This window comes from Andrena cerasifolii, chromosome 16 (assembly GCF_050908995.1).
Source record: "Andrena cerasifolii isolate SP2316 chromosome 16, iyAndCera1_principal, whole genome shotgun sequence".
Lineage (NCBI taxonomy): Eukaryota > Metazoa > Arthropoda > Insecta > Hymenoptera > Andrenidae > Andrena > Andrena cerasifolii.
The window spans coordinates 3,990,207-4,017,275 of NC_135133.1; the positions used below are offsets into that span (position 1 = coordinate 3,990,207).

Sequence of the window (27,069 nt, forward strand, 5' to 3'; positions counted from 1 at the left end):
GGACTGGTCCTGGTAAGGGGTCGTCTTTAAATTATGCCAGGCTTTTGGAGGGGGTCGCGAATTTCTTATGTTTTCTTCGAAGGGGGAGAGGGAATCAGGCAGCTTCTTATGTAAATTTTGTAACCTAATTTTCAATACGAGGGAGCAAGAATTTTAGTAATTGATAAAATGCAAGGTAAAAAATGTTACGTAAGAAAGAGGTAGGTGGGGGTTGGAATATTAAATTTTACGGATTCTTATAGGGGAGGCAGGTTGATACAGACGAATTATCTCGACAGCGTATATATGTAGCTCCATTTGAGCGAGACTTGTGAAGTTTGTTGAGTTTGTTTTTCAATTCTTTACTAAGATCCAGCGTACGTCTGCGTACCTCGACGATAACAATCGTTTTTTAACTGTTTTCGTTTATGAAGAGAAAAAGTAAATACTTTTGATACATCCAAATTGATTGCCCAAATAATATTTTTTCATTCATTTTTCATCTATTTCCTCAAGATTTCGCTTACTATATATTAAAGAGGAAGGACCAAAGTATAGTTTGGCAAATTTGTTATTAAGCAATAAATTCAAATCAAAATGAAATAATTGAAAACAGAATAACGTATCAACTAGCCCCACAGTGGGGTAAATTGATACACTTTGCCTTCGTCCAAATAACATTTTTTCATTCATTTTATATGTATTTTCTCAACTTTTCGCTTACTATATATTAAAGAGGAAGTGCCAAAGTATATTATTGCATATTTGTTATTAAGCAATCAATTCAAATAAAAATGAAAAAAATTGAAAACTGAAAAACGTATCAACCAGCCCCGGTCTCCCCTACTCGGGAGGGAGGAGGTAAGAAAATTCCCCCAAATTACACTTACGTAATTTAAGGACGGCCCCTAGGCAGCTGTTTCTTAAACTGTCCAGCTCCGAGTTGAATTCCTTTGCCTTTCAAACGGAAGGCCGATGAATCTAAAGACCACCGCGGAGCTTATTACGAGCGCCGCGACAGGCAGATAAACGATCTGTCTCGAGAAATCAAGTCCCTCGTCTCTGAAAGCACGTTTCGCGGAAGCACGCTGGTTTCCCCGGCAATTTTATTAATTAAGAGGGCCGTGTGCGCAGGCCGAACGTGCTCAGCCACCCTGTCGTCCACGTGACGACTCCCAACGCGATCGTGGACACGTTTATTCCACTGACGACCACCACGCAGCCTCCGACCACCACCAGCAGGCCTTACACCGTCAACGCGCCCAGGTAACCATTTACGAATGCAGATTCTTTACGATAAATGACCACCGAAGACTCCCTTCGACCCCCGCTATCCTCGCGTTTGATTCATCTATTCAGCATCCGCGGCGAGAGAAACGGGGACCTTGGGAAACCTTGCGTCCCGATCGGCCGAGACTCAAGACGATTTCGCTCGTCTCTGTGCTCCGCAAAACGAGCGGCTCGCTTTCTCTCCTGTGACGGTTTCCTTTTGTCCGCCGGACGGAAACCGCGTTTTTCTTCTTCCCCTTCGTCGGGCTGCCCCTCGCGTTTCTACTGGATCTCCGAGGCGCTATCTTCAATCCTTTCCTGTTTCTCTTTCAGCCGAGGTCGCCCGCAGCAGATCAACCGTGGCACCGCACCGCCGTGAGTTCAGACTCCTCTGTAACCGAGGAGCTATACATGATTTCTGCGAGTTTCTCGTAGAGGTTGGAACGAGTGCTCGGGATTCTTGCAACGAGACGTTGGTTCACAGAAATGTCAGGGCGCGAACTGGTGTGGGAGTCGGGTGGACCTCGAAGGGGGAAATCTACCCTCAAAGTTGAGGCGTTTCTTGCTTTCTGGCATAACTTTGTGACGTAGCCAGGATACAGCAAAACTTTGAATACTAGAACTGAAGAGACCTCGTGGAAGACACTGTAGGTGTCAGAATTAAAAAATAAATAAACTGTTTTGGAAAATATTCTACGTGCTAATTAGGGATTGCAAACCGATAAATCGGTTTGAAGCTTTTTTTCACTGATAACGGAGTAGATGTCGACGGAATTATGCGGTACATATTTGCGCTTCTATTTCTCGCGATCTACCGCCAAATATCGAGAAATACGTAATTTACCGGTAAATATCGAGAAATACGTAATTTACCGGTAAATATCGAGAAACACGTAATTTATCGAATTCCCGGTAAAAATTTGGGGAATTACCGGTAAAAATTGTATATATAGCAATGTAGCGCATATATATAGCGCATAATTCCGTCGACATCTACTACGTTATCAGTGAAAAAAAGCTTCAAACCGATTTACCGATTTGCAATCCCTAGTGCCAATGGAAATACTACAGTATAGAATTTAATTTTCGCCACTTACAGTCTTTTCTACAAGGACTCTTTATGAGACATTTCCGTGCTCTATCTCAATTCTAAAGGAGTACCAAAGTTATATTAAGAAAGCGAAAATACGTGATAAGCCCCGAAGGCTTCCACCTTGGAAAAGGAAAATTCCTTTTGGCAATAGGAATCCATTACACTCTGCATTCGCAGGATTAAAATCGATAGATGCAAATATGGACACGTCTCCTCGACGAATCCCGCGCAAGAGTCCGGCCTCCTCCGAGAATGATCTAATCTACGCGATTCCAAAAGCAGACGCTCGATCCGCTGAATCGGGAACCTTGAGATCTACGTTCCACCTACTCGCGCCAATAGTGTCGCTGCTCAGAGGTGAACGTACCTGGCGGTCGAATTAACGCAGCTAGAAAGTAGTTAATTGCGCGCAAGCTGCAGAGCCGATCGCCGTTAAACGCACCCAAACGATTGCCCGTCGAAACGAAATCGCGAGCAACCGGCGATGTCCGCGCGACGGTGTCTCGCGCTCGCCTCCGTGAACTCGGTAACTCGGTGCTTGCAGGCGGTTGCGGCCAACCTTGAAACCGTCCACGGAAATCGTGTCCAAGGCGCAGGAGTTCATCGACATCTACAGGTACCCGCCGACGAGGCCCGCGCCGATCTACCCGACCCCCCAGGTCGACAAACCCGCGGCCAAGTGTCGCAAGGACGTCTGCCTGCTTCCTGACTGCAGCTGCGGCGGCGCCGACATTCCAGGTGAGCCAGCTCCTACAAAACCCCCGCGCAACAGCGCGCCTCTTCGCGCGCGACGTACAAGGCGATTTGGGGAGGCGGACGACGCGAGATTCGACAGCCCGAACGCCGCCTAACCGCGATACACACGCGGAAAACTGGGATCGATGTCGCCGCGAAGAACAGGGGACGTGGGCAGGCAGTGACGCAAGCGTCCGCGCGCTCCGCGAATGTTAAGTTTAGCCGATCGGTTTAGCAGCCGCAAAGACTTTCTCCGATTCTAGCGTTACGCGTAACCGTCCTACGGTCAGCTCGAAAGTGAAACAGATCCGCCTAGTCGCTCGCCGTTGCGCGCGGGGCTGCTCGAAATCGAAAGCCCCCGGCGTGACCGGGCTCCCAACTAACGTCCGCGTCTCCTCGCGGATATCCGAACCGTCCGACGAACGAGCGTCGCGTCAGGGTAATAATATTTCCCGCGGGCGGCTCGTAGTACGAGCTATTAAAAGACGCCTAGCTGAGTCTTCCTGCGTCGTCTGGGGAGGATTGCGCAAGCACGAGGCTCGCATGAATCAAAAGGAAGGATCCACTCGACGGCTGTCCTCTGCCCACGTCCCGTTTTTAATCCAGCGACCATTCAATTGAGGAACCACGCGCGGTACACCTCGGAGGAGTAGCATCTCTCGCGATCCCTCTGTCAGATCGCACTGGCACCGGGAGCTGGCGATGATTCTCCAGAAGCCGGGAAATCGGTGGGCAATTGGCCTCTCGCGGAGGATCGGTAACGTTTCTCGTAATGATCCAGGTGGAATCCCGGCGGAACAGACGCCGCAGATCGTTCTGCTGACGTTCGACGACGCGGTGAACGATCTGAACAAACCGTTGTACGCCGATCTGTTCGAAAGCGGACGTAAGAACCCGAACGGCTGCCCGATCGCGGCCACGTTCTACGTGTCGCACGAGTGGACCGATTATAGCCAGGTGCAAAACCTGTACGCGGACGGCCACGAAATGGCATCGCACACAGTCTCGTAAGTGCAACTGGAGGGTCTATTAGGCCGAGGATCAGCGGGCACAGCAGCCATCTCTTAATAGCCGTTTAGATAATCGCGACGCTTGGTGGAAATCGAACGTCATCGCCTCAGCCTGCGACTAACGTTCCCCCTCTGGGCGCACAACTTTTTAGCCCTCTTCCCCGAGGGCGTCTCGAGGGAGGAGGGCGCAGCGAGTGGAACAAGTGGCGGACACCCTTCTTCAAACCCCCAGGCTTCAACGCCAGGCGATATCCACTTCTAAGATCTCTCCGGAGACTTGATCCACTCGCTGCTCTTGGAGACGCTTCGCTCCTCGCACGGTCCTCTAACTCTCGCGCGGCAAAGTGGAGCGCAACGTCCACCGAGGTGCCAGCGAAAAGGTGGCGGTTCCGCGAGCGCCAGTCGCGGGGGGAAAATCGAACTCATCTGAAAGTAAGATTCGACAGGACGCTGCATTGTTGGCCTGGGAAAAGCGGCGCCGCCGCGTCCGAAGAAAGGAGCGGATGGTATCGCGTCGCGATGTCCCGCGTTGATGAGGCGAGCGTTGTTCCATCGGAGCGTTCGCGTAGGAGCTGATCCGCTACCATCCGCTGCCGTCCTTCCGGAACGAATTGCGCCGCTTCCGTTTGCGGCTCCGGCCGGGCAATTAGAGGATCGTCGGGGATCGCGATGAAATTGAGATTGCGGTGGTCGGCTGGTGAAAACGGGCCCGCGATCGGAGATGAAGGATGACACGGGTCGCGAGGCGGTTTCACCAGCCGCGTGCCGCACCTGTGCCGTATACTAATGAACGCGAGCTAACCGCAACTTTTCTCTTTTCGCTCTCTTCTCTCTCTCTCACTCTATCTCTATCTCTCTGCCTGGTCGCATCACCTCGCCATCCCTCGCAATTCCCATCACGCGCCACCACCTCTGATCCGCCGCCACGCGCGACACCATCGCTCCACATCGTCGACACGTAACCACATCTACACGCCACGACCACCACCAACAAATAAAACCCAACAAACACGATCGACACGCCACCCGTGTGCCCACGCGCCCCTCCTCCACCCTTCCCGATGAAAAAAAAAAAAACAAAAAACAGGTGACTACCTGCCGGAGGAGATACCGCAGATCGTTCTGCTGACGTTCGACGATTCGGTGAACGACCTGAACAAGGGTCTCTACGCGGACCTGTTCGAGAAGGGCAGGAAAAATCCGAACGGCTGCCCCATCTCCGCCACGTTCTACGTCTCCCACGAGTGGACAGACTACAGCCAGGTCCAAAATCTCTATGCCGCTGGCCATGAGATTGCCTCCCACACGGTTTCGTAAGTACACAGAGCCTGACCTGTCGGCCACGTTTCCGTAGAAGCCCTATACGCCGTCCTGTACGTACCCCCCACCCCCCAACCCCGGGATGGTCTCTAGCCGTATTGATCGATTTAACCGAGCGCGGAGTTACCTGGCCGTCTCTCCTCGATCATCAATCACGTTTCCATTATACCATTGTGCAAGCACGGGGCTTAAGAGCCGCGGCAATTGGCGGCCGATCATCGCCGTTCACGCTCCGTCATTACGCCGATCAATTAGTAACTAACGCCAGCTTCATTAGTCGGCAGATTAAAGGCACCAGCCGCTTGGGCGATCTGAAGTCGACGCTTTCGCACCTAGCTGCGGGCCAGAGTGTGGGAAACGATCGGTAGAACCTGTTATTAATCGAACGGGCCGCTTTGTTCGTTGTCCGGGAACTACTTGTTAGCGAAAGCCACCTTTGCAACAGTTGGTTTTTTGGTTCCTGAGCGAGGGAGCTTCTTGGGGCCCTACAGGAGGCTGAAAATAAGGGTGGTCTTTGGAAATTTTTTACTCAAAAGCTATAACACATTTCTCGAAAAATCTTTTTTCCTTTTAAGGATTGCACCTAGTACCGTGCATCGTAATTTTTTTATTTAAAAATATTTATTAATAACTGAGTTATTGTCTATCACTCGAAGGTTCTCTCAAGAAAAAGCTTCTGCGGTGACCACTGCTGCTCGAAGGTCGATCATCGAAAATAAAAATTTCAAACGAATTTACTTATTATATTATATTATCTAGTATTTGAACGAAGGATTTTTTTATCCGATGCTTAGTTTTCTTTTAATTGGCGAAAATCAAGCAAGATTTATGATAAAAATTGAAACTTTTACTTTAAACATCAGCCATTTTTTCCCAAATTAATATTTCGAAAAATCCTTCGTTCAAATACTAGACAATACAATATAATGAGTAAATTCTTTTGAATTTTTTATTTTAGATCATCGACTTTCGAGCAGCAGTGATCACCGCAGAAGCCTTCGAGTGATAAACAATAACTCAGTTATTGCTAAATATTTTTAAATAAAAAAATTACAATGCACGGTACTAGATGCAATCCTTAAAAGGAAAAAAGATTTTTTGAGAAATGTGTTATAGCTTCTGAGTAAAAAATTTCCAAAGACCACCCTTTTTTCGGCCTCCTGACTGAGCATGACCCCTTAACCCGGGACTCCACCTGGAAGCCAAGCTAAGTTATGCTATGTTCCAGCTTAGCTTTCGGTGGAAACGGTTCCATAAGAATGTATTAAAACTAATTTTTTTAAAACGTATCATGGCATAGCGTAGCTTAAGCTGGGAATCCACCTAGAAGCTAAGCTATGCTATCAGACGCTACGTTTTAAAAAAATTAGCTTCAGTACATTCTTAAGAAACCGTTTCCACCTAAAGCTAAGCTAAAACCTAGCATAGCTTAGCTTAGCTTCCAGGTGGATCCCCGGCTTTACGGTGCGGTTACGTTGGAGCAACGTTAAACGATCAGAGTGACGGTGACTACAGTTTTATAATGGAAGTGTTTACATTGAATCACCGAGCAGAGCTACGCTTATTACCAACAAGAGATGGCCAACGATACAAGCCTCCAATCACCGCTCTCATAGTTTCTATCGCAGCTCCAACGTACACTCAGATCTCTGACTAACGATCGAGCTTCCTGGATTCTGGCTCCGCGATCGCTTGTCCCCTACGCATAAGCTTAACGATCGACAGAATGGTATAAAATATGCTCGTAACAGGCACAGCTTCGGTGAGCAGTTCTCTCAGCGAAAGTGGGCGCGAGAAGTTGCCGGGCAGCGTGAAATCCTGTCTGCCTACGGAGGCGTGAAGCTGGAAGATGTCAGAGGGATGCGAGCTCCTTTCCTATCGGTAATATTGACTTCCCAGAGCTGCGAGAACACCACGGGACAGTCTAACGATCGTTCTATTCACCGAGCAGGTCGGGGGGAACAACATGTTCAAGATGCTCTGGGACACGAACTTCACCTACGACTCCTCGATGCCGATCTACGAGAATCGACCGCCCAGCTGGCCGTACACCCTCGACTACAAGCTCTTCCATGACTGCATGATCCCGCCCTGTCCCACCAGGTCCTACCCAGGCCTTTGGGAAGTTCCTATGGTGATGTGGCAAGACCTGAACGGAGGTAGATGCTCGATGGGAGATGCCTGCAGCAATCCGCCGACCGCTGACGGCGTTTACAAGATGCTGATCAAGAACTTCGAGAGACACTACACCACCAACAGGTTCGCCTTGCTCCCGCTTCTTGCTGGACTCCTTATCAAGCAGCGCATCTCTGAAAGGGTATATTCTGTTACAGAGCGCCCTTCGGGCTCTTCTACCACGCCGCCTGGTTCACCCAGCCTCATCATAAAGAAGGCTTCATCTCCTTCCTCGACACCATAGTCGCGATGGATGACGTCTGGGTGGTGACCAACTCGCAGGCGATCCAGTGGGTCAGAAACCCTACGCCCTTGCCACTCATGCACACCTTTGAACCATTTGGATGCAACTACCCGGTAAGTAAACAGGGGGGTAACTAGTCTCACCCTGAATCTAACAAGGAGAGGTTTTGTGGGTGCCCGTCTCAGATTGTTTTTGGTTTTCGGACGTGTTTTAGAGGACTGAAAGGTAACAAATAGGTACCTACGTGGTTTTTTATTTTGGTTTGTTTGCATATTTAGGGGTGAAAGCACCCATCAAAGTACATAAGAAGAGGTGTTTGGATTTTTGAGTTTAAATAAGTCTGACAGCTGAAATCGCCTTCACGAGCGAGGCATGAAAGCGAAAGCATTTTAAAAGCAAGAATTGTATTACTTTTATATTTTTTATTTACTGTAGAAATGTAGTTTAATAAATAGAGAAAGTTTTATTCCCTTACTATAATTATTTTCGTCGCAATAAATTCCTGAAAGTCGCTGAATTTATTGGCACGCTAACCGGAATTATCCCTTAAAGAATATTATAACATTGTGTCGAATAATGCTTGATATAAATTTTATTAGCGGCAGAACTTGCTGTATGGATGACCTTCTGTCGTCAGTGACTTTTGTAACTCTTCTCACAACTTCGAGGGATGATTACATCTACTAAATATGCAAACGGGTCCAAATAAAGAAACACGCACCTACTTGTTATTTTTTGATCCTCTAAAACATATTAGCTACTAGCTTTTAGTTTTAGTTGTTAGATTTAATTTCAGTCTTTAGTTTTAGTTTCAATTATGCTTGGACACTATACAGAGGATAGGCCTAATAACAGCTGTAGCTGGGCCTCGCCTTTTCGCCATCCTACGTATAAAACTTGGTGAAATAAGGAAAAAAATATTCCAAAACCAAAGCAATCGGAGGTAGTTACTTAAAAACTAGTAGAAGTCACTAGTAGAGGTCCGACCAACTTTTGCTCTTACCTTCGAAGTGCAACCGCGGGTGGTTGCAAAAGAAGGTAAAGCCCGGTCCAGATCTGAACCGAATCCCGAACCGGGGTTCCAGTTTTTAACCCTTCGTTGACACTCTGGGTGTGAGCCACCCATAAGCTGATTTTGACGCTCTGTACCTTCTACATGCAAAATGAATACCTTTTCCCCAAAGCTGACTTACAAACTATTTTCTCCCTCAAACTATTATACCCGAGCAACGCCTCTGTAGATTTTTAGCTTCTAATATTGAAATTTGTAAAAGTTACAACTATTTAAAGATTTTCTTCGTTTTTCCTCGACACATGGTAATCTAGAATTTGTTTACAAAAACTGTGATTCAATTTGAATAGAAAAAACTGTTGGAATATATTCTAGAGACCTTAATACTGATCCACGATTTTTTTTATGACGATTGGATTCTTTAGATGATAATGGCAGTTGTTCAAAAATTGCTCTGGGTGTGAGCCACCCATAAGCTGATTTTGACGCTCTGTACCTTCTACATGCCAAATGAATACCTTTCCCCCAAAGCTGACTTACAAACTATTTTCTCTCTCAAAATATTATACCCGAGCAACACCTCTGTAGATTTTTAGCTTCTAATATTGAAATTTGTAAAAGTTACAACTATTTAAATATTTTCTTCGTTTTTCCTCGACATATGGTAATCTAGAATTTGTTTACAAAAACTGTGATTCAATTTGAATAAAAAAAACTATTGGAATATATTCTGGAGACCTTAATACTGATCCACGATTTTTTTTATGACGATTGGATTCTTTAGATGATAATGGCAGTTGTTCAAAAATTGCTCTGGGTGTGGGCCACCCAGGTATGTCAAAGTTGATCGAAGAAGGAGGTGCATCAACGAAGGGTTAAGTATCTACCTCCGATTGCTTTGGTTTTGGAATATTTTTTCCGTCTTTTATGTCACTAATTTTTATACCTAGGTTGGTGAAAAGTAGATCACTTGCCTTGCTCCGTCTAACTGCTCAAGTGGCGTTCGGTTCGGGGTTCGGTTCAGATTTGGACCAGGCCAAGATCGACGATTGTGCCCTACCATTGGGACCTTTCGCTCACGAAAGGCCTGGTTCGTTGCCTTCAACAGGTGGCTCTTGCGAGCAAATCCCTGGCGAAACCTAGCGACTAGTAAAATGTAAATCGCGAAAGGGTTACTTGGACCCTGATTCCCCAATTGCTACCCTTCTACCCTTCTGTCTAAGAGCATCCTTCCACCCGCACATTCGCCAGTTCGATCTCTAACCCGAGTTCCTCTTAAACCGCCGCAGGACCGGCCGAAGAAGTGCAACAACCCTCGAGTCTGCAACCTCTGGCACAAGAGCGGCGTGAGGTACATGAAGACCTGCCAGGCGTGCCCGGACATCTACCCGTGGACGGGCAAGACCGGGATACGAAGCAGTCGCATCGACAACGACGTCGACTCGCACGAATGAACGGAGGAGCGCCGTTTGTTCCGCGCGACCGAGAGAAGAGAGCCGCCGTTGGAGGAGACGAAACGTTTCTACGCCGATTCGGTCAAAATCCCGTCCACCATTTCCCTCCACTCACAATCAGCGCCACGACACGCTCGTTCGGGCCGAGTACGCCAATGAATTCAACCTCCGTGGCCACCCTCCCTTCACCCTTCCGCCCCTGAGAAGAAACGAACGAGGAGGAAGATAGAAAAGATCCTCGCAGAGCCGACCGATCATCGGGAAACGTGAATAGGGGAAACGATCCATCGCCCGCGGCTCTTGTCGAGCGTATATTATATTAATGTACGCCTGGAGCTCGCAGTAACCAGCGTTAGCGCGTTCTATCGGGAGGATCTGCGGGCAACGCGGTCGAAACGTAACTTCAATTCACCGCGCGGCTGATCACCGGCGAAAGGAGATTCTGCCTGGCGCGCGATCGCGATCCGATACCGGTGGGCGCCTCGCGCGTTAATCGAAGAGACGATTTGTAATTGGGAACTGGTGGTTGGATTGGGATCCATCGATCAGACCAGCGCGATCGGAGAGCGAGGCTTCTTCAGCCCCGGGAATAAAGGAACACGGGAGATCGGTGGATCCTTCGTGGAACTCGAGGGATCCACCGATCAGGGGTATCTTCTTCCCTCCACTTTCCTATCCTCCACTCCTTTCCATCCTCTTCCTGTCCCTCTGCAGGTCCTTCACCCGTCCCGAAGCTAGCGCAAGTGTCCTTGGCGTACTCGGCCGAATCCGATAGATGAATTAATTAATTGTAAAGCACGATTGTATCGTGGGCGCGTAACAAGCAACCGGGATCGTCACGCGGGCGAGGGAGCGAGGAGCACGCTCGCTTTGACGGAGTATCGTGCAAGCGAGGGGATCGTCGTCTATACCTTTTAGAACCTGAAACTGTAATACGCCTTTAATCAATAAACATTTCGCTACAATTCCTACGCAAGTGTTTCTTCGCCGCGGCGCCCTTCAACTCGCTAGCTACAGTGGCTCGCATTAATAGTCGGACAGTTTTTAAAATCGCATAAGTTTTTTAGAATTGGTCCAAACGACTTGAGTTTTTTTGAGTAGCTAGAAGGATTAGTTAGCTAACTGACACGTTTCGTCGTTTTGGAAAAAAATGTATTTGGTTGGAATAGCGAAAAGAATAGTAAAGGTCGATTTTTAAACTTTTTTTTGCGAGCTTGTAATGAAAATTAAAAAAAAAACCGTTTGTAGATTTTTTGTGAGCTTGTAATGAAAATTAAAAAAAAACCGTTTGTAGATTTTTTGTGAGCTTGTAATGAAAATTAAAGAAAAAACCCGTTTGTAGATTTTCGCGATTCTCGACCTTATTCTGCGATCTTTAAACATTCGTAGCTCGGAGCAACGTTAACCGATTTCGATGAAATTTTAGGCACGTGTACAACTTACTGCGATCTACAAACGGGTTTTTTGAATTTTCATTACAAGCTCACAAAAAAAAGTTTGAAAATCGACCTTTACTATTCTTTTCGCTAATCCAACCAAATACATTTTTTTCCAAAACGACGAAACGCGTCAGTTAGCAAACTAATCCTTCTAGCTTCTCAAAAAAACTCAAGTTGTTTGGACCAATTCTAAAAAACCTATGCGATTTTAAAAACTGTCCGAATATTAATGCGAGCCACTGTATACTCTGTCTCCGTTAGAAGTTGGAATCAGGGACTGGAAGGGGGTACAGTATGGTGGACCAAGTGTCCTGGGAGAAGCTTTCGATGTCTTGCCATCGAACCGCGTCTGCAGCACTCACGTGCTCCACCCAGTACTGCCCCATGGTGTTGTAGCCGCTCTTCTTCCAAGTCTGCAACGACCGAGCGATGACGCGAGTGGGAGGATTATAATACTATTATTTACCCTTCTGTACTGCTCGATCCAGGCCAGCACCATGTTGTTCCCCTGCGACAGGGACCATCCCTCTGCTCTCTGCAGGTTCTGCTGGCACGCGAACCTGCGACCTCGCAGCAGATTCATGTACGCCTGCAGCACGAAGAAGAACGGCACCACGAACAGAGCGCAGTCGTACACCTTCCGAAGAGACTTGAGGATGGTGTTCGCGTTCTCCATCCTTTCGAACAGATCCGTCGACTTCTTTATGTTTATTCGCCGCTTCAGTACCAATAGGTAACACTCCAGGCCCTGATTATAATAAGATCATGAAATTACAACGCTCTGGTGTAGGAGAAAAAGAGTCGGGTGCCTGGACCGGCATCGAACCCGGAATCTTTCCGGCGACGACGACTCTTCTTCAAAGGAACATTATTATTGTATTATTACACAGCCGAGCGCCGGCTATCTGCTCAAACCTGCGCGATAGGCCGTTTCCAAAATATACGCCTACGATGGTAGCGTAAACTGGGGGAACATTGGCATCTACTTAACATCTATTAAGGGGACTAGGCAGTCGAAAAATCGACTTTTTGTATTGCATTTTCTGAAAGTACTATCTTTTCTCAATAAAATGCGGTTTGGTGTATAGTAAAATTCGAAAAATTGTAGATTTGGCAGCTAAAAACGTCAAGCGGCAACCTATAGGCGGCATATATTCGAGAATATTTTTTTCTCTTCATTTTTCCCTGATTGCGAGCGAATTGAGGTTCAAATCGACTTGGAAAAATTACAGGATGTGTAGAACATGTGTCATTTCGGCGCAAACCTCTGATATGGTCTGTAAAAATTCGAGATTTTCATAAAAAAAATTAAGAAGTCACCGGATTTTGGTAGCGCGCCATCATTGTTTGCGTGCTACCAAAATCCGGTGACTTCTTAATTTTTTTTATGAAAGTCTCGAATTTTTACAGACCATATCAGAGGTTTGCGCCGAAATGACACATGTTCTACACATCCTGTAATTTTTCCAAGTCGATTTGAACCTCAAATCGCTCGCAATCAGGGAAAAATGAAGAGAAAGAAATATTCGAGAATATTTGCCGCCTCTAGGTTGCCGCTTGACGTTTTTAGCTGCCAAATCTACAATTTTGCGAATTTTACTATAAACCAAACCGCATTTTATTGAGAAAAGATAGTACTTTCAGAAAATGCATTAAAAAATCGTTTTTTCGACTGCCTAGTCCCCTTAAAAAGGAAAAGGTACAAGTTTCGTGCATTTTCATACTTGTAATACAATCGCAAACGATGCAATGTTATAATAGAATAATTAGAGCAAATGTAAAAATGTTAATTTTTATATTACATAGCAAAACGTTCCAAAAACATGCCAATGTTCTCTCAGTTTGCGGTAACTTTGAAGCCGACTCGCCGTACCTTCACGGAATTGTAGATCTGCGGGAAGTTGTCGCGCCTGAGATCCTTCACGTACTCGTTGACATCCTGCACCAAGTCGTCCGTGAGCGTGACAGACCTGAAAAAGTCCATAGTTAAGCTAAAGGAACAATGGCTGGAGCCATCAAGTTCTCACGTTCTAAGTTGCCAGATAGCCAGGCAAGTGGTCAAACGCGACAGGCTCGCTGGGTCGCGCGACACGCGGGCCTTCGACCTGCAAACTGACCGAGAAGCGAGTCACTATCAGTGCTAACTGATAAGGTAACGCGATAACACGTTCCAGCATATTTCTTAAGGGGAGGTGTTCCGGTCTAGAAATCGATTTCTTTTATTTCATTTATCGAATCTCCAACCTTTGAAGACTAAGTGTTTAAAAGGATTTTTTGAAATTCGTAAAATTCTAGAAATTACAGGCATTTGAGTAGCGGCCACTCGGCGCTCGCGTAAAAAAACGTGCTTTTCTCGAAACAGTGTTCTCAAAATCGGTGGAACCTGTATCTTGAAAAGTTATTATCCGATTCGACTGAAACTTTTTTTATTTTGAAGAATATACTTCTGACTCGTGGAGAAACCAGTCAAATTTAAAAAATTTAGAATTTGTAATTTTTAGAGGCGTTAAAAGGACGAAAAATATAGGGAGAAAGTGATTACAAACTTCAAGTGTCGTTATTTTCTCAAAAATGTAATTTTTTTATTTCTACCGCTATGTCCACGAGCGAGTTTCTTGCCTTTCAATAATCTGGCACAGTTTCTTATTTCAGACCAATGGTTTAGGTGCTACAGTTTCCACCGTTTTGGATGAATTTTTTGCCACCTTGACTTTAACGACAGCCCAGTGCCGTCTGCAATGATTAATTATAAAACAAAAAATATATTTCTATAGTTTAAGACGTCCTTAATTCAATGCAACAAGTCCCATTCAATAATATGTACTAGTTTTCCTTGAATTAATTCCTAAAGATCACCTATTTTTGTGGGCTCTAGACCGGAACAGCCCCTTATTAAGAGGGAGACTCCTACCTGAGATCTTGTGATAGAACTCGTGGCAGGTGTCGTAGGACTCCAAGATGATCCCAGCGTCCAGGAGGAACTCCAAACTCAGAGCGTAGTACCAGGTGATGGCGGATTGGTCGACGTCCTCGTCGGCTACGAAGTACAGCGTCTTCATCAGGTCCATCGCCTGGTTCAGACGTTTCGTCCAAACCTGAAGCAGCATCGCTTCGCGTGAAATAGGATAGATTTGCTTAGGAAAGGTAGTTCTTTACCATAACTTCTATCAGAGAGGGTAGTATATCTATCTTCGGCCCGAAGATGTGCAAGCTGTCGCAGATCTTCAATACCTTACTGCCGATCTCGATGCTGTCGTCATACTCGCCATGCAGCACTCTTTCGTTAACAACCGAGTTACTGGAAGCAATTCTCCATCGCCCAACTAAATACCCGCAGGTGGAGCGCGTTACCTGGTCTCGAACATTGTCTGGTACACCTTCGCCAGCAAGACCAATTCCCCCGGCTGGTACCACGTGGTTTTGTCGTCGATGGTCCTCGCCATGGGCTTCTCCAGGGGCCGCACCAGCCCCAAGTCGCCAATGTCTCGGAAAGTCTTCACCGCCGTCAAGTAAATCATCGTCTTCTCCGCGAATCCTCCCTCGGTCTCGAACGCTGTTCGGAGGCTCTGCAGGGTAGCGAGCCTCGAGGCCTTGACTAGATCCTGCACCTAACCCAGTCAACAGCGGCGTTAAACTCCTTCGACTATGGATCCCCACCTGGTGCAACCAGCAAGGGTGGGGCCTCGAACCTTCAAAATCGTGGACAGTCTTTGCAGAGCGACGGCCAGTTGCAAGCGACCATCTGCCGCCTCCCCAGAGACACGGTTCAAGGTGTAGTCCGGGAAGCCTAGCAGGAAGTGGCGCAGCCTCTCCAGGACCGCGTAGTAGCAGACGGCTCGGTAAGTCTGCAGCACGATGGTTCTCAGCGCGACAGCCTCCCGGTAGAATTTCTTCGCGAGCGGGTAGCCTCCGCAGGCGGCGAAAGCGTCCCCTGAGCAAGCGATTCGATCTACGTCTGATGGGCTTGAAAAGTCACGCGAAGCGGCTCGACGGTGCGGAGCAACCATTACCCATCAGAATCAGAGTCTTCCCCTTGTTAGATACCGATTCGTGGCTCTCCTCGAACAACTGCTCCTTCAGCTTCGCGACCTCCCAGCTGATGGTGGTGGCCATGAGGAATTTCGTGGCGTACAACGGCTGGCCGGTTGCCATCAGGCCGGCGGTGTACTCCATCATGAACCACGGCAGCTTCTCGTAGTCGTCTGCCGAGCAACGATGGGCAACGATTTATTTAAATAAAAATTCTGAGCTAGAGCATAATATAAGAATTTAATTCCTTAACGAAACGACTGATACACGGCGATCAGTAATGCACCCAGAGAGGGGAGCCAAGAGTCTCTGACACCCCCAAAGAGGGTGCTTTGTAGAAAGAAAAGAAAACTGTATTTTGTTCTTCAAATAAATCCTCATAATCCCCTAAAATATTTGTATCCCTTCGACTTGACTCCCCCAAGATTGAATCCTGAATGCGTCACCGATGGGCAGGGGATATTACTGGAGTTTACGAGGTGGTAGTGCAGCTGCCAGAAGACGTAGTCGATGATGTAAATGCATCGGCAATTGGAGTAGTCTATGTGGGTGAACCGCTTCAGCTGGCCCTCCCACGAGAGGTCCACCGGCGCCTCTGGAGTCGCCGCCGGCTCCGGGACTGTCGCAGAGATCTCGGGCGATGTGAAGATCATAGAGGGCAAGGGGGCAAGAAGCTACAAGAGGTGGCTTGTTGAACTATTACCTTCTTCCTCATCGTTGTCGACGTGGACAGGTAAGATAGAGATTCTGCGGATGCTGATGCTCTCGCGTCTCCTCTGTAAGCCACTGTTGTCGATGGCGAAGATACTTCGCCTCGGCTCCCTTCTATCCCCTCGGCTCGTGAACGCATTTCGTTCCGCCGTCATGCTCGCCGGACCCGTGACGGACGGCTCCTCCTGGCTCGCGCAAATGCGAGCTTGCATTCTTCCGGCGTCATTGAGGAAGGGGATAGTAGAAGCTACTTACAGGAGGCGCCTCTTCCTTCGCAAAAAGCGTGAAGAAGCTACCGTTCCCGCAGGTGTTGCACCTGCGGGCCTGCCTTCCGTAGAGGCTCGCTGCTTTCGAATGGTAGTCCTTCTTCTCGTGCGGCGGCAGTATGTCGTAGAAGAGCTTGCGGTAGGAGGGTATGGTGAACTCCAGCAGCTTGCAGTGCCCCTGGCTGGGCAAGGTACTCGCGGCGAAGATGCCTGAAACGAAGTTAAAGTCACCCCGGTGCTGCTTGATGGTGTTGGCTCTGTTGACTGACGGGTGGGTTCGCAGGCGCAGGTCACCAGATGATGCATGTTGCTAAAAGTTCGTCGCTTCTTCATCACGGAGTACGCCGAGTCGTCCGAGTGGAAATGCTTCCTCTGGACCATGGCGCACTCGAGGATCCTCAGTCTAATCATCTCCCCCACGGCTGCAAGGGCACAGCTAACGATACCAGTTTTTGCGACGTAGTTATCATTTCGTTACCCGCGCTGTTTTAAAAAGTACAACCGTTGTGGATTGCTGTCTTTTTCCTGCCCTAGGGCGACCGATCGGTTCTGAACGTCAGCTGTGCCTTATGTACTTCATGAAAATTAAAAACTTGCTTACTTACTTTGTCTTTTTTCTTTTTTAAAGACAATTACATACTGTTGCGAGATGAGAAGAAGACCAACTACCCACGAGCTGAATTAAAAAAATATATATAATTGACGAAAAAAACTCTTTTCAACATTTTGTTAACGGAAGTTTGTAACACTTATTGCACCATAAAACTTTTGTTTGAAACATTTTTTTCTGTCTGTTGTACTTTGAGAGTTATACGCGAAAAAGTGGAAATGCCAATTTGACTTTGGGGTTAGTTTTCACCCCCTTAAAGGGCGATAGGGCCCAAATGAAACACACCGTTGTTCTTGTTTTGAATCACTCTAAAAACCCACAAAGTTGCGTTCCAATCGGCGAGTCCGGGTTCGCGGTGTTCCCTTATGAGAGAAACTGCAGAGAGTAGGCGCAGACCAATTTCTAGTGGACACGGTTCTGAGAGTTCTATCGGATAGTAAGCTCTCGGCGAGTTTTCTATCGCCTACCTGAGAGTAAAAATTTTCGAAATTGCTCTCAAGTGGACACACAGTTTCAGAATAACCATCGAGAGTAACTTGCGCGAGTTCTCTCAAGTGGACACGTACCTTTATTCTCTGTCCATATCCGCGGGCTGTCGTGATTTGTTTCGTTCGCGTTCTGCGTTACGCGGCGGACTTTGTAGCAAGGAATTAGGTGGAGCGAGCGGGCGATTCCCCTTGCCCCTGTGACATTTTAGCTTGCGGGTAGTCGGGCTTCTCATCTCGCAATAGTAAATAGAATTAATATAGAATTATTTTTAAAGGCAAGTCGTGGGTGTTCTTGACTTAACAAAAATTCAGAACACCAAATAGAAACCAAATAGAAACCAAAATAGAACACCAAAGAGCAGGTAAGAATTTCAAGAGGATAGATAAAATCCGCGATAATAACGCGACGGGTAACGAAAGGTGAAGAACGCATTGCTACTTTCCTTTCGCCGTGTACAACGGCGTGGAGTTGGTCATCATGCTCTCGACCATCCTGCGTTGGAAGACTTGGCCGAGCGCCGCCGCGCACTTGACGAAGTCCTGCTCGTACGAGTTCATTCGATTGTAGATATCGATCCGGAGGCCTACGGGTCGGTGAAATTAGCGTCGGGTCTACGGGGATCCGAGTCCGCATCACCTGTGTGGTCGCGGTTGGTCTCGACGAAGCCGATCGGCGTCCCGGACGGCACGCAAACGTTCAAGTGATTCCTCCGCTTCCAGTGCAACGGCGGCGGCAGTTCCTCAGGCGTGAGCTCCGGCGATATCTTCACCAGGTAGGAGCTGTCAGGGAAAACCAGGTCGTAGAGTGGGACATCCTTGGGCGACATTGTGACGAAGTTGAGCGCGTGGATTTGCAGGGCGGACATTAGAAATGACTCGCACCAACTGATCGAGTTCTTGCCGCGTCTCTGGAGAATCCTGCAAGATTTCAGGGGTCGGTAGATTTACGGTCTAAGAATAGGAGTCTCCTACCGATCTGTCACGGAACTGATCTCTATGCGCCCACCTTTATCCCAGACGAATAATAAAATCCTAATAATAGTAATGTAAATGAGAGATGGTTATACGTCTCGAGGCTCGCAGGGATCGCGATGACGTTCAGGAACTGGCAGGCGAACACACCAAGGTACTCCGACCCCAATCCCTCCAGCGAGATGTGCGCCAGCCTCTTGTCCTGCGAGATTCCCACCTCCACTTGCGTCAGGTCGTCCCAAGAGGCTGGTGTCAGCATCGTCACCACCAGCACCACGTTCTTATTGCTCAGGGCCGAAGACAGGAACTGCCAGGAGAGGGGGTCCAGGTGTTGCACGTTGTCGAGCAGGATGCACACGCAGCCTGCCACCTAAACCGCGATCGCATTAAACCTATAAATTCGCCCTCCCACCTTTCAAACATGCAGTGACATTATTTCTAGCCAGACTCTAGTTAGTTTTACTATTATTTTTCTCTTTCTTGCTTTGTTAAATGTATTTGTTTTTCTTCTATCTTCAGGTTACTTTCGTAACGTCTACTGTGCAACGAAGAATGATTATTATTACTCATTTCAAGCGAGTAGTAGAACCTTGCTCAATATCGCTTCAAAGATCCTGATCATCCTCGTGTTACGCCTCCATTCGGTGTCCTCGCAGTACTCTCTCGTGAGAGGGAACTGAACCCTCATTATCGCGTTCAGATAACAGAAATCCTCCGGCGCTAGGACGTCGGCCAGCTTGTCTAGTATAACGTTGTGACGGTCGTGCATCGTCGAGCAATCTACCGCGTCCAAGATCTGAATGCACAGTGGACATCCTTTCACAGGGGTTGCGAGGAGACGCGGGGAAATTCCGCAGCACCTCCTTTTAGCTTACTTGAAGAAACAGATGATACAGCACGGCGTAAGCTTTCTCCACCAAACACTGGTGCAAGGAAAGCTGCAGCAGCTTTATCTGTCTGTTGCGAACGACCGCGACGAAGGCGTCGAGGAGCCTCGATTTCCCGGACCTCTCAGGGCCCTTAAACGCAGTTAATCGCAATACGCACGGATAGGAGAATCTAATGCAGTGATGAGCAACCCTCGCCTGGAATTCTTTCAATTGTAAATCCATGTCAGGGTGAACAAATTTACCCCATAAATTAAAATTCTTCGATTAGTCCATTTAGAGTATTAGATTCCCACGTTTGGGAACCACTGTTGCTCATCACTGATCTACTGGACCAGGCGCAGAGAAAGCACAGGTTAAACCTCGATAAGCATTCCCGAATAATTTCGCCTTGCCACACCAATGTCGTCCAACACGTCCTTAAAGAAATCCAACTCCTTCCCCCGACCGACGATAGGGTAGGAGCAGTCGAGATTAGACGGGCTCTCTGTTTTTCTGCAAGAAGGATCGATTTCCAGGATCTACCAGGCCACTGGGCTGTTCCCATTCCCTGCGAAACCCTTACGCATCAATGAAGAGGAGCTCGTAGACCTGGGTCTTCCCGATTTTCGCCAGGTTCTTCATACCTCGCGAGCGAAACTTGTCCATGCTCAGGGAACTCAGCGAAACGGTCTCGTAGTCGCAGGATATCTACGCAAGTGGCTCTTAGAAACTTACAAGGGAACACACCGAACCCGCACAGGTCGATTTTCACGGGACAGATTTTCTAAAAACTGAGCGGTCTTTGGAAACACACATTTTAAAGAAAAATTGTTCTGCGTCTAATAGTTCTCGAGATATTCTAGAAAATATGTTCCCGACCCAAACTTTAGAGGCTGTTTTTACCCCCTCAAATATTTCTCAGTGTTCTGGAAATCCGCAGAGCCTCGTGATAATCGGCGGGTGCGAGCTGGATATGTGGCATTGAGAGCAAAACCCGACAAACCCACGTTGTTTGCGATGTTGAGTTAGTAGCAATAATATATTCCAATTATGTGGGAGTGCGAAGACTGTTTGATTGACAAAGTATGTTTGGGCCAGAGCGATTGAGATCGAGAGCGGATGTTTATAGTGGAGTATCGAATGCGTCAGGGGTGTGAGGTTTGAATGGTTTCGTCGAATGCATGCAGAGAGTTTGGGTGACCCGAGTGCGTGTGTTGTAAGTGTGAATCTCGGGGAGCGCAAGATAAGAATGGATGAAGCCAGTCCTGCAGAGTCCGTCGAACGAGAGGCATCATCGCCTGAACCTATTCTTTATAATAAATAAGCCTTTTTTACTTTTCCACGGGTGTGCAGTTTACTCCTGCCCTGATCACCTAACATCCCTACAATTAGTGTAGGAGTCGGAAAAAGAGAGCCACGGCGCCGGGGATCGAACCCGAGCCATCCGCGTGCTGATCTCAGTCGCGTTAGCCACCACGGCTACGCCGACTCTCACGGTCTTTGTCTTCCGAACTCCTCATAAATGGACCGCCACCTATGGGCCTCATCACACACCATAGGCCGTTGCCTGAATGCCGGTTGCCTACTGCATTAGGAAAAATTAATTTTTTTTTTCAATGTGGGTTAGTCCGTTTTTACTCTCAATGCCCCATGTTTCCTTGTTAGTTTTACTTTAGTAGAGGAGACCGGGGCAGATTGGAACAAAAAAGTTTTCACAGTTTTTTCTCGAAAGTGTTTTCCTGAATTAGGAAATAATTTGCGTGATTTGCTACTTACATATGTGGTGAACTCATCGAGTGTAAGTACGTGGCAAAATCTTGGACACTTAAGCAACTAGCATCGTCTTAAACAAATCTTTGTTACAATGTGCCCCAATCCAAGGTAAAAATTAACACCGTGTAAGGTAAATTGTAACCCATCTGTTTTGCTTATTTAAATACAAATACGAACACAAATAAACATTTCTAAAAAATATAAACGAAAACACCAAGTCATATAACATCAAGTTCTGCACCTCAAAACGCAGCCATTTGCGGACATAGACGACCACGGTTTCTAATGCCAGATTCTGCCGCCCAGATCTGGCATCAGGGGCGCTGTACGCACTAAAATCCTGCGCCATAACCACAAAATGAATACGTAAAGCTCGTTCGTGTGACTGAAACCGACGGTGCCAAATCGTCAAGCAGCTCTCGCATGCTGTGGCTTCCCAGATTTGTCGTTCAAAAGATTTTACTTACGTTACAATTTACCCCGTGTTAAAACCTACCCCGGTCTCCCCCACGCTGGATGAGATGCAGCAAACGAACCTTGTCGAAGGAAATCAGCATCAGTGAGGCAGCCATGTCGACCGGCGCGCCGACGATCATGTACTGTTTTCTGACGGTGTGGCCGAGCACCCCGCAGAACGCCATTCCTGATAAAATTCCTGATAAAAGAAGCTCGCAGTTCGAAGTCCAGAAGCGGGAATAAAATACTTACCAGTCGAGACACCGATGAACACCACTTTCACTGCAGCGAGGCGTTTCAGCTGCTTCAACATCTTCGACGCGCTCAGAATTCCGCGCCTCGAAGTGTTCCTGTCCACCCCCTTCTTGTTATACCCGCTCACGCCGAATACAACGTGGAACAGGATGTCCGCGTCGAACAAATTCATCGCGACGATGCACCCGCCGTGCTCTTCGATTATCCTGCGACAAAGTATCGAGAGCTCGACGATCTCTGCTGATTGAAAAAATACGGAGCTTCGGGTGTCCGAACGAAGGTACCTTTGCACGAGCCTGAACGCCTCGTCCACCAGGGAAATCAGCTCGTAAACGGAGGACTTGCTGGGGATAATGTTGAGGGCGACGACCGTGACTCGCCTCACTTCCGTCAAGTACTCCAGCGACTCCTCCCCAATGATCTTAAAAGAAAAGCCACTGTCAGGCGAGAGTCTCACTGGATCGCGCAAGCGTTACCGCAGTCCAGGTCGGTTTCAGCAAGTAAGTCTTCAAGTGGGCGCCCAGATTCCGCTTCAGCGCCTCGACCAGAGAAGCCCTCGCTGCGGGAACCGCCCCGTCTTGGTTAATCTTGCGTATGGGAAACCACTGTGTAACCTCGATCGAAATTTTTACCGAGGAACGGTACCACCCCTGAGGCGGACATCGCGGTTACCTCGAAAACTGCGGATATAGAGTCCAAAGAATCCAGAGAATCGGAAGAAGGAATCATCTGATGTTTGGTCGCTGCCTCAAGCTTCGATACGGACGGGTCGTCTGGTCCCTGGTGAGGCCCGAGGACTTTGATGATCTGTCGCCGGGGGTTATAGATCGCTCGAGAATATTATTACTAATATTTTTCACGGGATTATCCCAGTTGTAGATAGTGAAAGTTACGGTGAAGTTTTTGAGGGGGTACTCTAGTGGAACTCCACGTTTTTCAACGCGGTCTTCGGGAATTTATTTAACAAAAACTATAAGTTTATAATACTTCGGCGTTCTGCCTGCATGCTAAGGCACGTGTGAAGTAATTCTTTAAAAAAAAAAGGATGTAAGAATTGTTCTAGTCATCCAAAATGGAAAAACTAGGTTTATTTTCTTTATTATGTTTGTCGCTGTGAAACCACAGAGACCCCTAGCAATAAAAATTCGCAGAATGACAGCACCTTGAAGAAGAATGTTCGATTTTTGCTGATAAATTAAATTTAGCTGTCTTCGGTCTGTAGAATTAATTTTATACAAGATAGCAACTGGTCCGAGGTTTCAACCATGGCGACAAACATAATAAAGGAAATGAACCTTAGTTTTTCCAATTTGGGTGACTAGAACAGTTCCCACATCAACGCCTGTGGGAAAAGAATTTTTTTTATGAAGCTTGAGCCACCGAATATATCTATGTACATATGCGATAAAAAAGTTCAAGAAAATTCTGAGTATTACTTCAAACATACCTTAATACGCAGGCAGAACGGCAGATAGTATAAGCTTATAGCTTTTGTTAAATAAATTCCCGAAGCTGGCGTTGAAAAACGGGCGGTTACGCTAGAGTACACCCTTAAGCTAATTATATTCCTCGTACTTTGACGTTGTTCGAGTCCTTGATGACGTACTCGTACTGGTTGGGCGCGCAGTGGTCCCAGGCGCTGGAGGACAACACGAGATCCCCTGGTAAACAGATCCTCCTGGCATAGGTGAGGTCGTCGATCGGTGAACCTCCAATTACAAAGTGCCTCGCGTTGTCGTCGCCGATTACAGAGAAAGTGACTTCGCCCGCCGATACTGCCACGTCCACTGTGAAACACTTGGATATCAATTAGCCGAATGCCGATTAATTTCAGCGAGGTAACACCGCGTCGCACCTTTCGGCGGAGTATCCTTGATCTTCACCGAGGACACAGCCTCCTGGAGCTTCTGCCCGCAGAGAATCACACGGCGCACCATGCTGGCGATGAAATCGTTCGCGTTTGTCTTCCACATGACCAGCAACCCCTTGCCTTCGGTCGACGAGACGTTTCAGTTGATTTGGATTTGAGAAACGCGTTGGAGTACGTACGGGAGAACTTCAACACGTCCCCGCGGTTGGCGTACACCGCCTCGATTATAAAGCTGAGATATTTGTTGAGCAACGCGACCAGGGCGTAGCTGCCGCCGTTCGCCGCGCTGACGTGGTTCTCGTAAAGGTCGAAGACGCGCGAAACGTCTATCAAGCCCATCACCGCGGTGAAATTGCGGGAATTCGTCTTCGACAAGTCTGCCTCGTATATCAGCTCGTCGGGCACGAACGTCGCCATCGTTCGCGTGAACTTGTCGTTTCGATGGGCGTTCAGAACCTGTATAGTAAATAGCTTTTAGTGCTTATCTAATACATTCAGAAACTCAGCTTTGGGTACACTGGGTGATTAATTTGTATTTGATACTGGTATTTGATCTGTCCATTTTATTTCATCCGTTACTGTTATTTTCTTTGGTATTTCAAATTTCAAATTTCAAATTTCAAATTTCAAATTTCAAATTTCAAATTTCAAATTTCAAATTTCAAATTTCAAATTTCAAATTTCAAATTTCAAATATCAAATATCAAATATCAAATATCAAATATCAAATATCAAATATCAAATATCAAATATCAAATATCAAATATCAAATATCAAATATCAAATATCAAATATCAAATATCAAATATCAAATATCAAATATCAAATATCAAATATCAAATATCAAATATCAAATATCAAATATCAAATATCAAATATCAAATATCAAATATCAAATATCAAATATCAAATATCAAATATCAAATATCAAATATCAAATATCAAATATCAAATATCAAATATCAAATATCAAATATCAAATATCAAATATCAAATATCAAATTTTAATTTTAATTTTAATTTTAATTTTAATTTTAATTTTAATTTTAATTTTAATTTTAATTTTAATTTTAATTTTTAAGTAAACAAGGAGCTAACCTCCCTCAAAGTGGTGACGCTGGGCCGTTTGAAAATCGGACCGATCAGGTCCGGTGTCCAAATAGTTCTCATCTCCTCCATTATTAACCCTACACTCTTGACACGAGTTTCCTTTACTTAACTAAATATCAGGTGAACGAGTGGAATTTTACGTTTAATCGATGCATGCAAGTTGGTTCAATAGCTCATGACAAAAGATTGTTGGAGGTTCGTCACGCGAAATCAGCCAATTATCCTCTCAATATACGATTTTTCTAAAAGCTTCTCACGCTCCCTCGCGCGAGGATTCAGCAATGTGTAAGCACTGACGTTGGCGTTGCAGTTTCTTACAACTACTCTTTAACATGATCAGTGAACAAATTCAAACCTCATCAACATTGACTATGACTAGGGTAAGCGTCCCAAAAGCTTTCAGAAATCTCTAAAGACTTGGAATCTCGAGGACGTCTATCGTCCGTACAAAATGCTAAAGCGACTTATCAGCAATTATCTGCGGGAAAATTTAAAAAGATCATAGTTGATCATTTCTAAAATGGCACAGTTCGCCCCGCAATCAGAGTTGGGCAAAATGTAATCTACTTACAAATTGCAAATTACGATTAAACTGTAATTGTGTAATTAATTACACATTATTTTCTGTAATCGTTCATTTAGATAGTTGACAAAACCAAATGGTCAACTACCTAAATTAACAATTACAGGAAATAATGTGTAATCAAGTACACAATTACAGTTTAATCGTAATTTGCAATTTGTAATTAGATTACATTTTGCCCAACTCTGCCCGCAATTGAGGACCTTGCAGCAAGAGGGGTGCAGCTCCACTCTTGCAGTTTTAGAGTCATGACATGTAACATATATAAAAAAAATTCTACATCCTTTGAAATCTGCCTCCAGCACTGTTTTGCGCAATACTCAATGCTCCAGATTTGCCAAAAAAATATCGCAAAACAGAAATAAAATCTTATCGACTCGATAACTACAACTTACTGTACGAAAACATATATTTTTCAATTAGTGTTCTCTGAATCTCAAGTCAAAGCAATAATTCTATAAACATTTTTTTTCTAATTTACTCGAAGTCAGTAAGGGTGAAGTTGCACCCTTCTTGCTGCAAGGATCTGCGATTAAATACTTACAGTCGCAGAGGGGGAGGATTGACGAACAGGACCGACTTAGATAAATAACTTATGTATTTTGAGATTACATACATAACGTAAGAAGGAATGTCGAAATCATTATGGTACTTAAATTAAACTATGCTACGTTAGGAACCATGTTACTTGGTCGTTTCGCACGCTCGTCGAAAGTGTGTCTAAGAATATGAACGGATATCGTTGCGCACGATACGCACCTCGCCCGCAATATCTGTCGTCTCGCGAAACGGAAAACGAAAACTTCTTGGGAAAGGAGCAAAACGAAAGTTCATCGATCAAAGGAACAACGGAAACGAGTACAGTGTGACGAGTACAGTGTGATTTGATATTGCGCCACGAGCACGACCAAAACGTATTAATACGTGCGTATAAACGGAACATTCAGACTTTCTTTCCTCTCAGTCTTTTCCATCAAAGTACATTTATGCAGGGTACATCGCGCCTTCGTCGGTGAGGAGAACACCCCCGAGGAAATCGTTCGACGAAAGGAATTCGTCCAAAAAAAAAAAAGAATCAGAAAGGGGTGGAAAAAGCAAACGAAAAGAGAAACAAGTTGTCGTGAACAAAAAAAAAAAAGAGGATGACACTCTGTACATGAACAGCCCCTCTGTGGAGTTTCTTCGGTAGAATAGAATCGCTCGTATTAAAAAATATCTATATATATTCTCTATATAGTCGCGTTTAGCGAAGAAATCAGTCACGACGCAACCACGGCCCTTGCCAAGAAAACGGCAGCGTCCCCTTCACTTCACGCGACGAACGCGACCCTGCGGTAAGACAAGGGA

General features: G+C 46.3%; 4 protein-coding genes across 6 annotated transcripts in view; 2 read left to right on the plus strand and 2 right to left on the minus strand.

The window, feature by feature from the left end:
* Cda5 (Chitin deacetylase-like 5) overlaps positions 1 to 11,262 on the plus strand; it is a 61,373-nt gene extending 50,111 nt beyond the window's left edge. For 2 of the 3 annotated variants that reach the window (XM_076829462.1, XM_076829464.1), the window contains exons 9-16: positions 1,114 to 1,245; positions 1,582 to 1,623; positions 2,886 to 3,079; positions 5,174 to 5,399; positions 7,158 to 7,287; positions 7,358 to 7,665; positions 7,740 to 7,938; positions 10,127 to 11,262. In XM_076829462.1, the coding sequence (XP_076685577.1) occupies positions 1,114 to 1,245; positions 1,582 to 1,623; positions 2,886 to 3,079; positions 5,174 to 5,399; positions 7,158 to 7,287; positions 7,358 to 7,665; positions 7,740 to 7,938; positions 10,127 to 10,291 (1,396 nt within the window). In that variant the 3' untranslated portion in view covers positions 10,292 to 11,262. Of the gene's footprint in view, positions 1 to 1,113; positions 1,246 to 1,581; positions 1,624 to 2,885; positions 3,080 to 3,857; positions 4,084 to 5,173; positions 5,400 to 7,157; positions 7,288 to 7,357; positions 7,666 to 7,739; positions 7,939 to 10,126 lie in introns of all 3 variants that reach the window. The other variant, XM_076829463.1, reaches the window with a different exon arrangement.
* A 720-nt stretch (positions 11,263 to 11,982) lies between these two features.
* On the minus strand, positions 11,983 to 22,726 carry LOC143377808 (adenylate cyclase type 10). The gene is made up of 24 exons (XM_076829532.1): positions 22,636 to 22,726; positions 22,444 to 22,580; positions 22,157 to 22,365; positions 21,985 to 22,091; positions 20,259 to 20,383; positions 20,056 to 20,188; positions 19,682 to 19,825; positions 19,396 to 19,602; positions 18,902 to 19,176; positions 18,472 to 18,752; positions 18,281 to 18,418; positions 17,006 to 17,161; positions 16,726 to 16,946; positions 16,463 to 16,655; positions 16,226 to 16,378; positions 15,741 to 15,932; positions 15,420 to 15,661; positions 15,082 to 15,338; positions 14,887 to 15,007; positions 14,642 to 14,825; positions 13,758 to 13,842; positions 13,604 to 13,700; positions 12,197 to 12,478; positions 11,983 to 12,143 (listed from the first exon to the last, which is right to left on the minus strand). The coding sequence occupies exons 3-24, from the start codon at positions 22,329 to 22,331 to the stop codon at positions 11,988 to 11,990; spliced, it is 3,924 nt and encodes a 1,307-aa protein (XP_076685647.1). The 5' UTR covers positions 22,332 to 22,365; positions 22,444 to 22,580; positions 22,636 to 22,726; the 3' UTR covers positions 11,983 to 11,987.
* Positions 12,857 to 27,069, plus strand: part of LOC143377805 (small ribosomal subunit protein eS10) — a 68,118-nt gene continuing 53,905 nt past the window's right edge. The window contains exon 1 of the mRNA XM_076829528.1: positions 12,857 to 12,860. The gene's annotated coding sequence lies outside the window, so the exon portion shown is untranslated. The remainder of the gene's footprint in view (positions 12,861 to 27,069) is intronic.
* LOC143377914 (adenylate cyclase type 10-like) lies at positions 22,361 to 25,281 on the minus strand. The gene is made up of 8 exons (XM_076829723.1): positions 25,128 to 25,281; positions 24,209 to 24,485; positions 24,015 to 24,149; positions 23,735 to 23,946; positions 22,832 to 22,966; positions 22,636 to 22,746; positions 22,436 to 22,580; positions 22,361 to 22,365 (listed from the first exon to the last, which is right to left on the minus strand). Exons 1-8 carry the CDS (start codon positions 25,206 to 25,208, stop codon positions 22,361 to 22,363), a joined length of 1,101 nt encoding a protein of 366 aa, XP_076685838.1. The 5' UTR covers positions 25,209 to 25,281.

Coding starts and splice junctions, on each gene's coding strand:
- LOC143377808 (XM_076829532.1), bottom strand. CDS start 22,331: ATGAATTTGTTCGACGCGGACATCCTGTTCCACGTTGTATTCGGCGTG. Junction 20,384..21,984: donor TGCTGATTTCCTTCGACAAG/GTTCGTTTGCTG, acceptor CCACTTGCGTAG/ATATCCTGCGACTACGAGAC. Junction 19,177..19,395: donor TTGAAGCGATATTGAGCAAG/GTTCTACTACTC, acceptor ATCGCGGTTTAG/GTGGCAGGCTGCGTGTGCAT.
- LOC143377914 (XM_076829723.1), bottom strand. CDS start 25,208: ATGGAGGAGATGAGAACTATTTGGACACCGGACCTGATCGGTCCGATT. Junction 23,947..24,014: donor CAAGGATACTCCGCCGAAAG/GTGCGACGCGGT, acceptor AGTGTTTCACAG/TGGACGTGGCAGTATCGGCG. Junction 22,967..23,734: donor AGGACTCGAACAACGTCAAA/GTACGAGGAATA, acceptor CCCCGGCGACAG/ATCATCAAAGTCCTCGGGCC.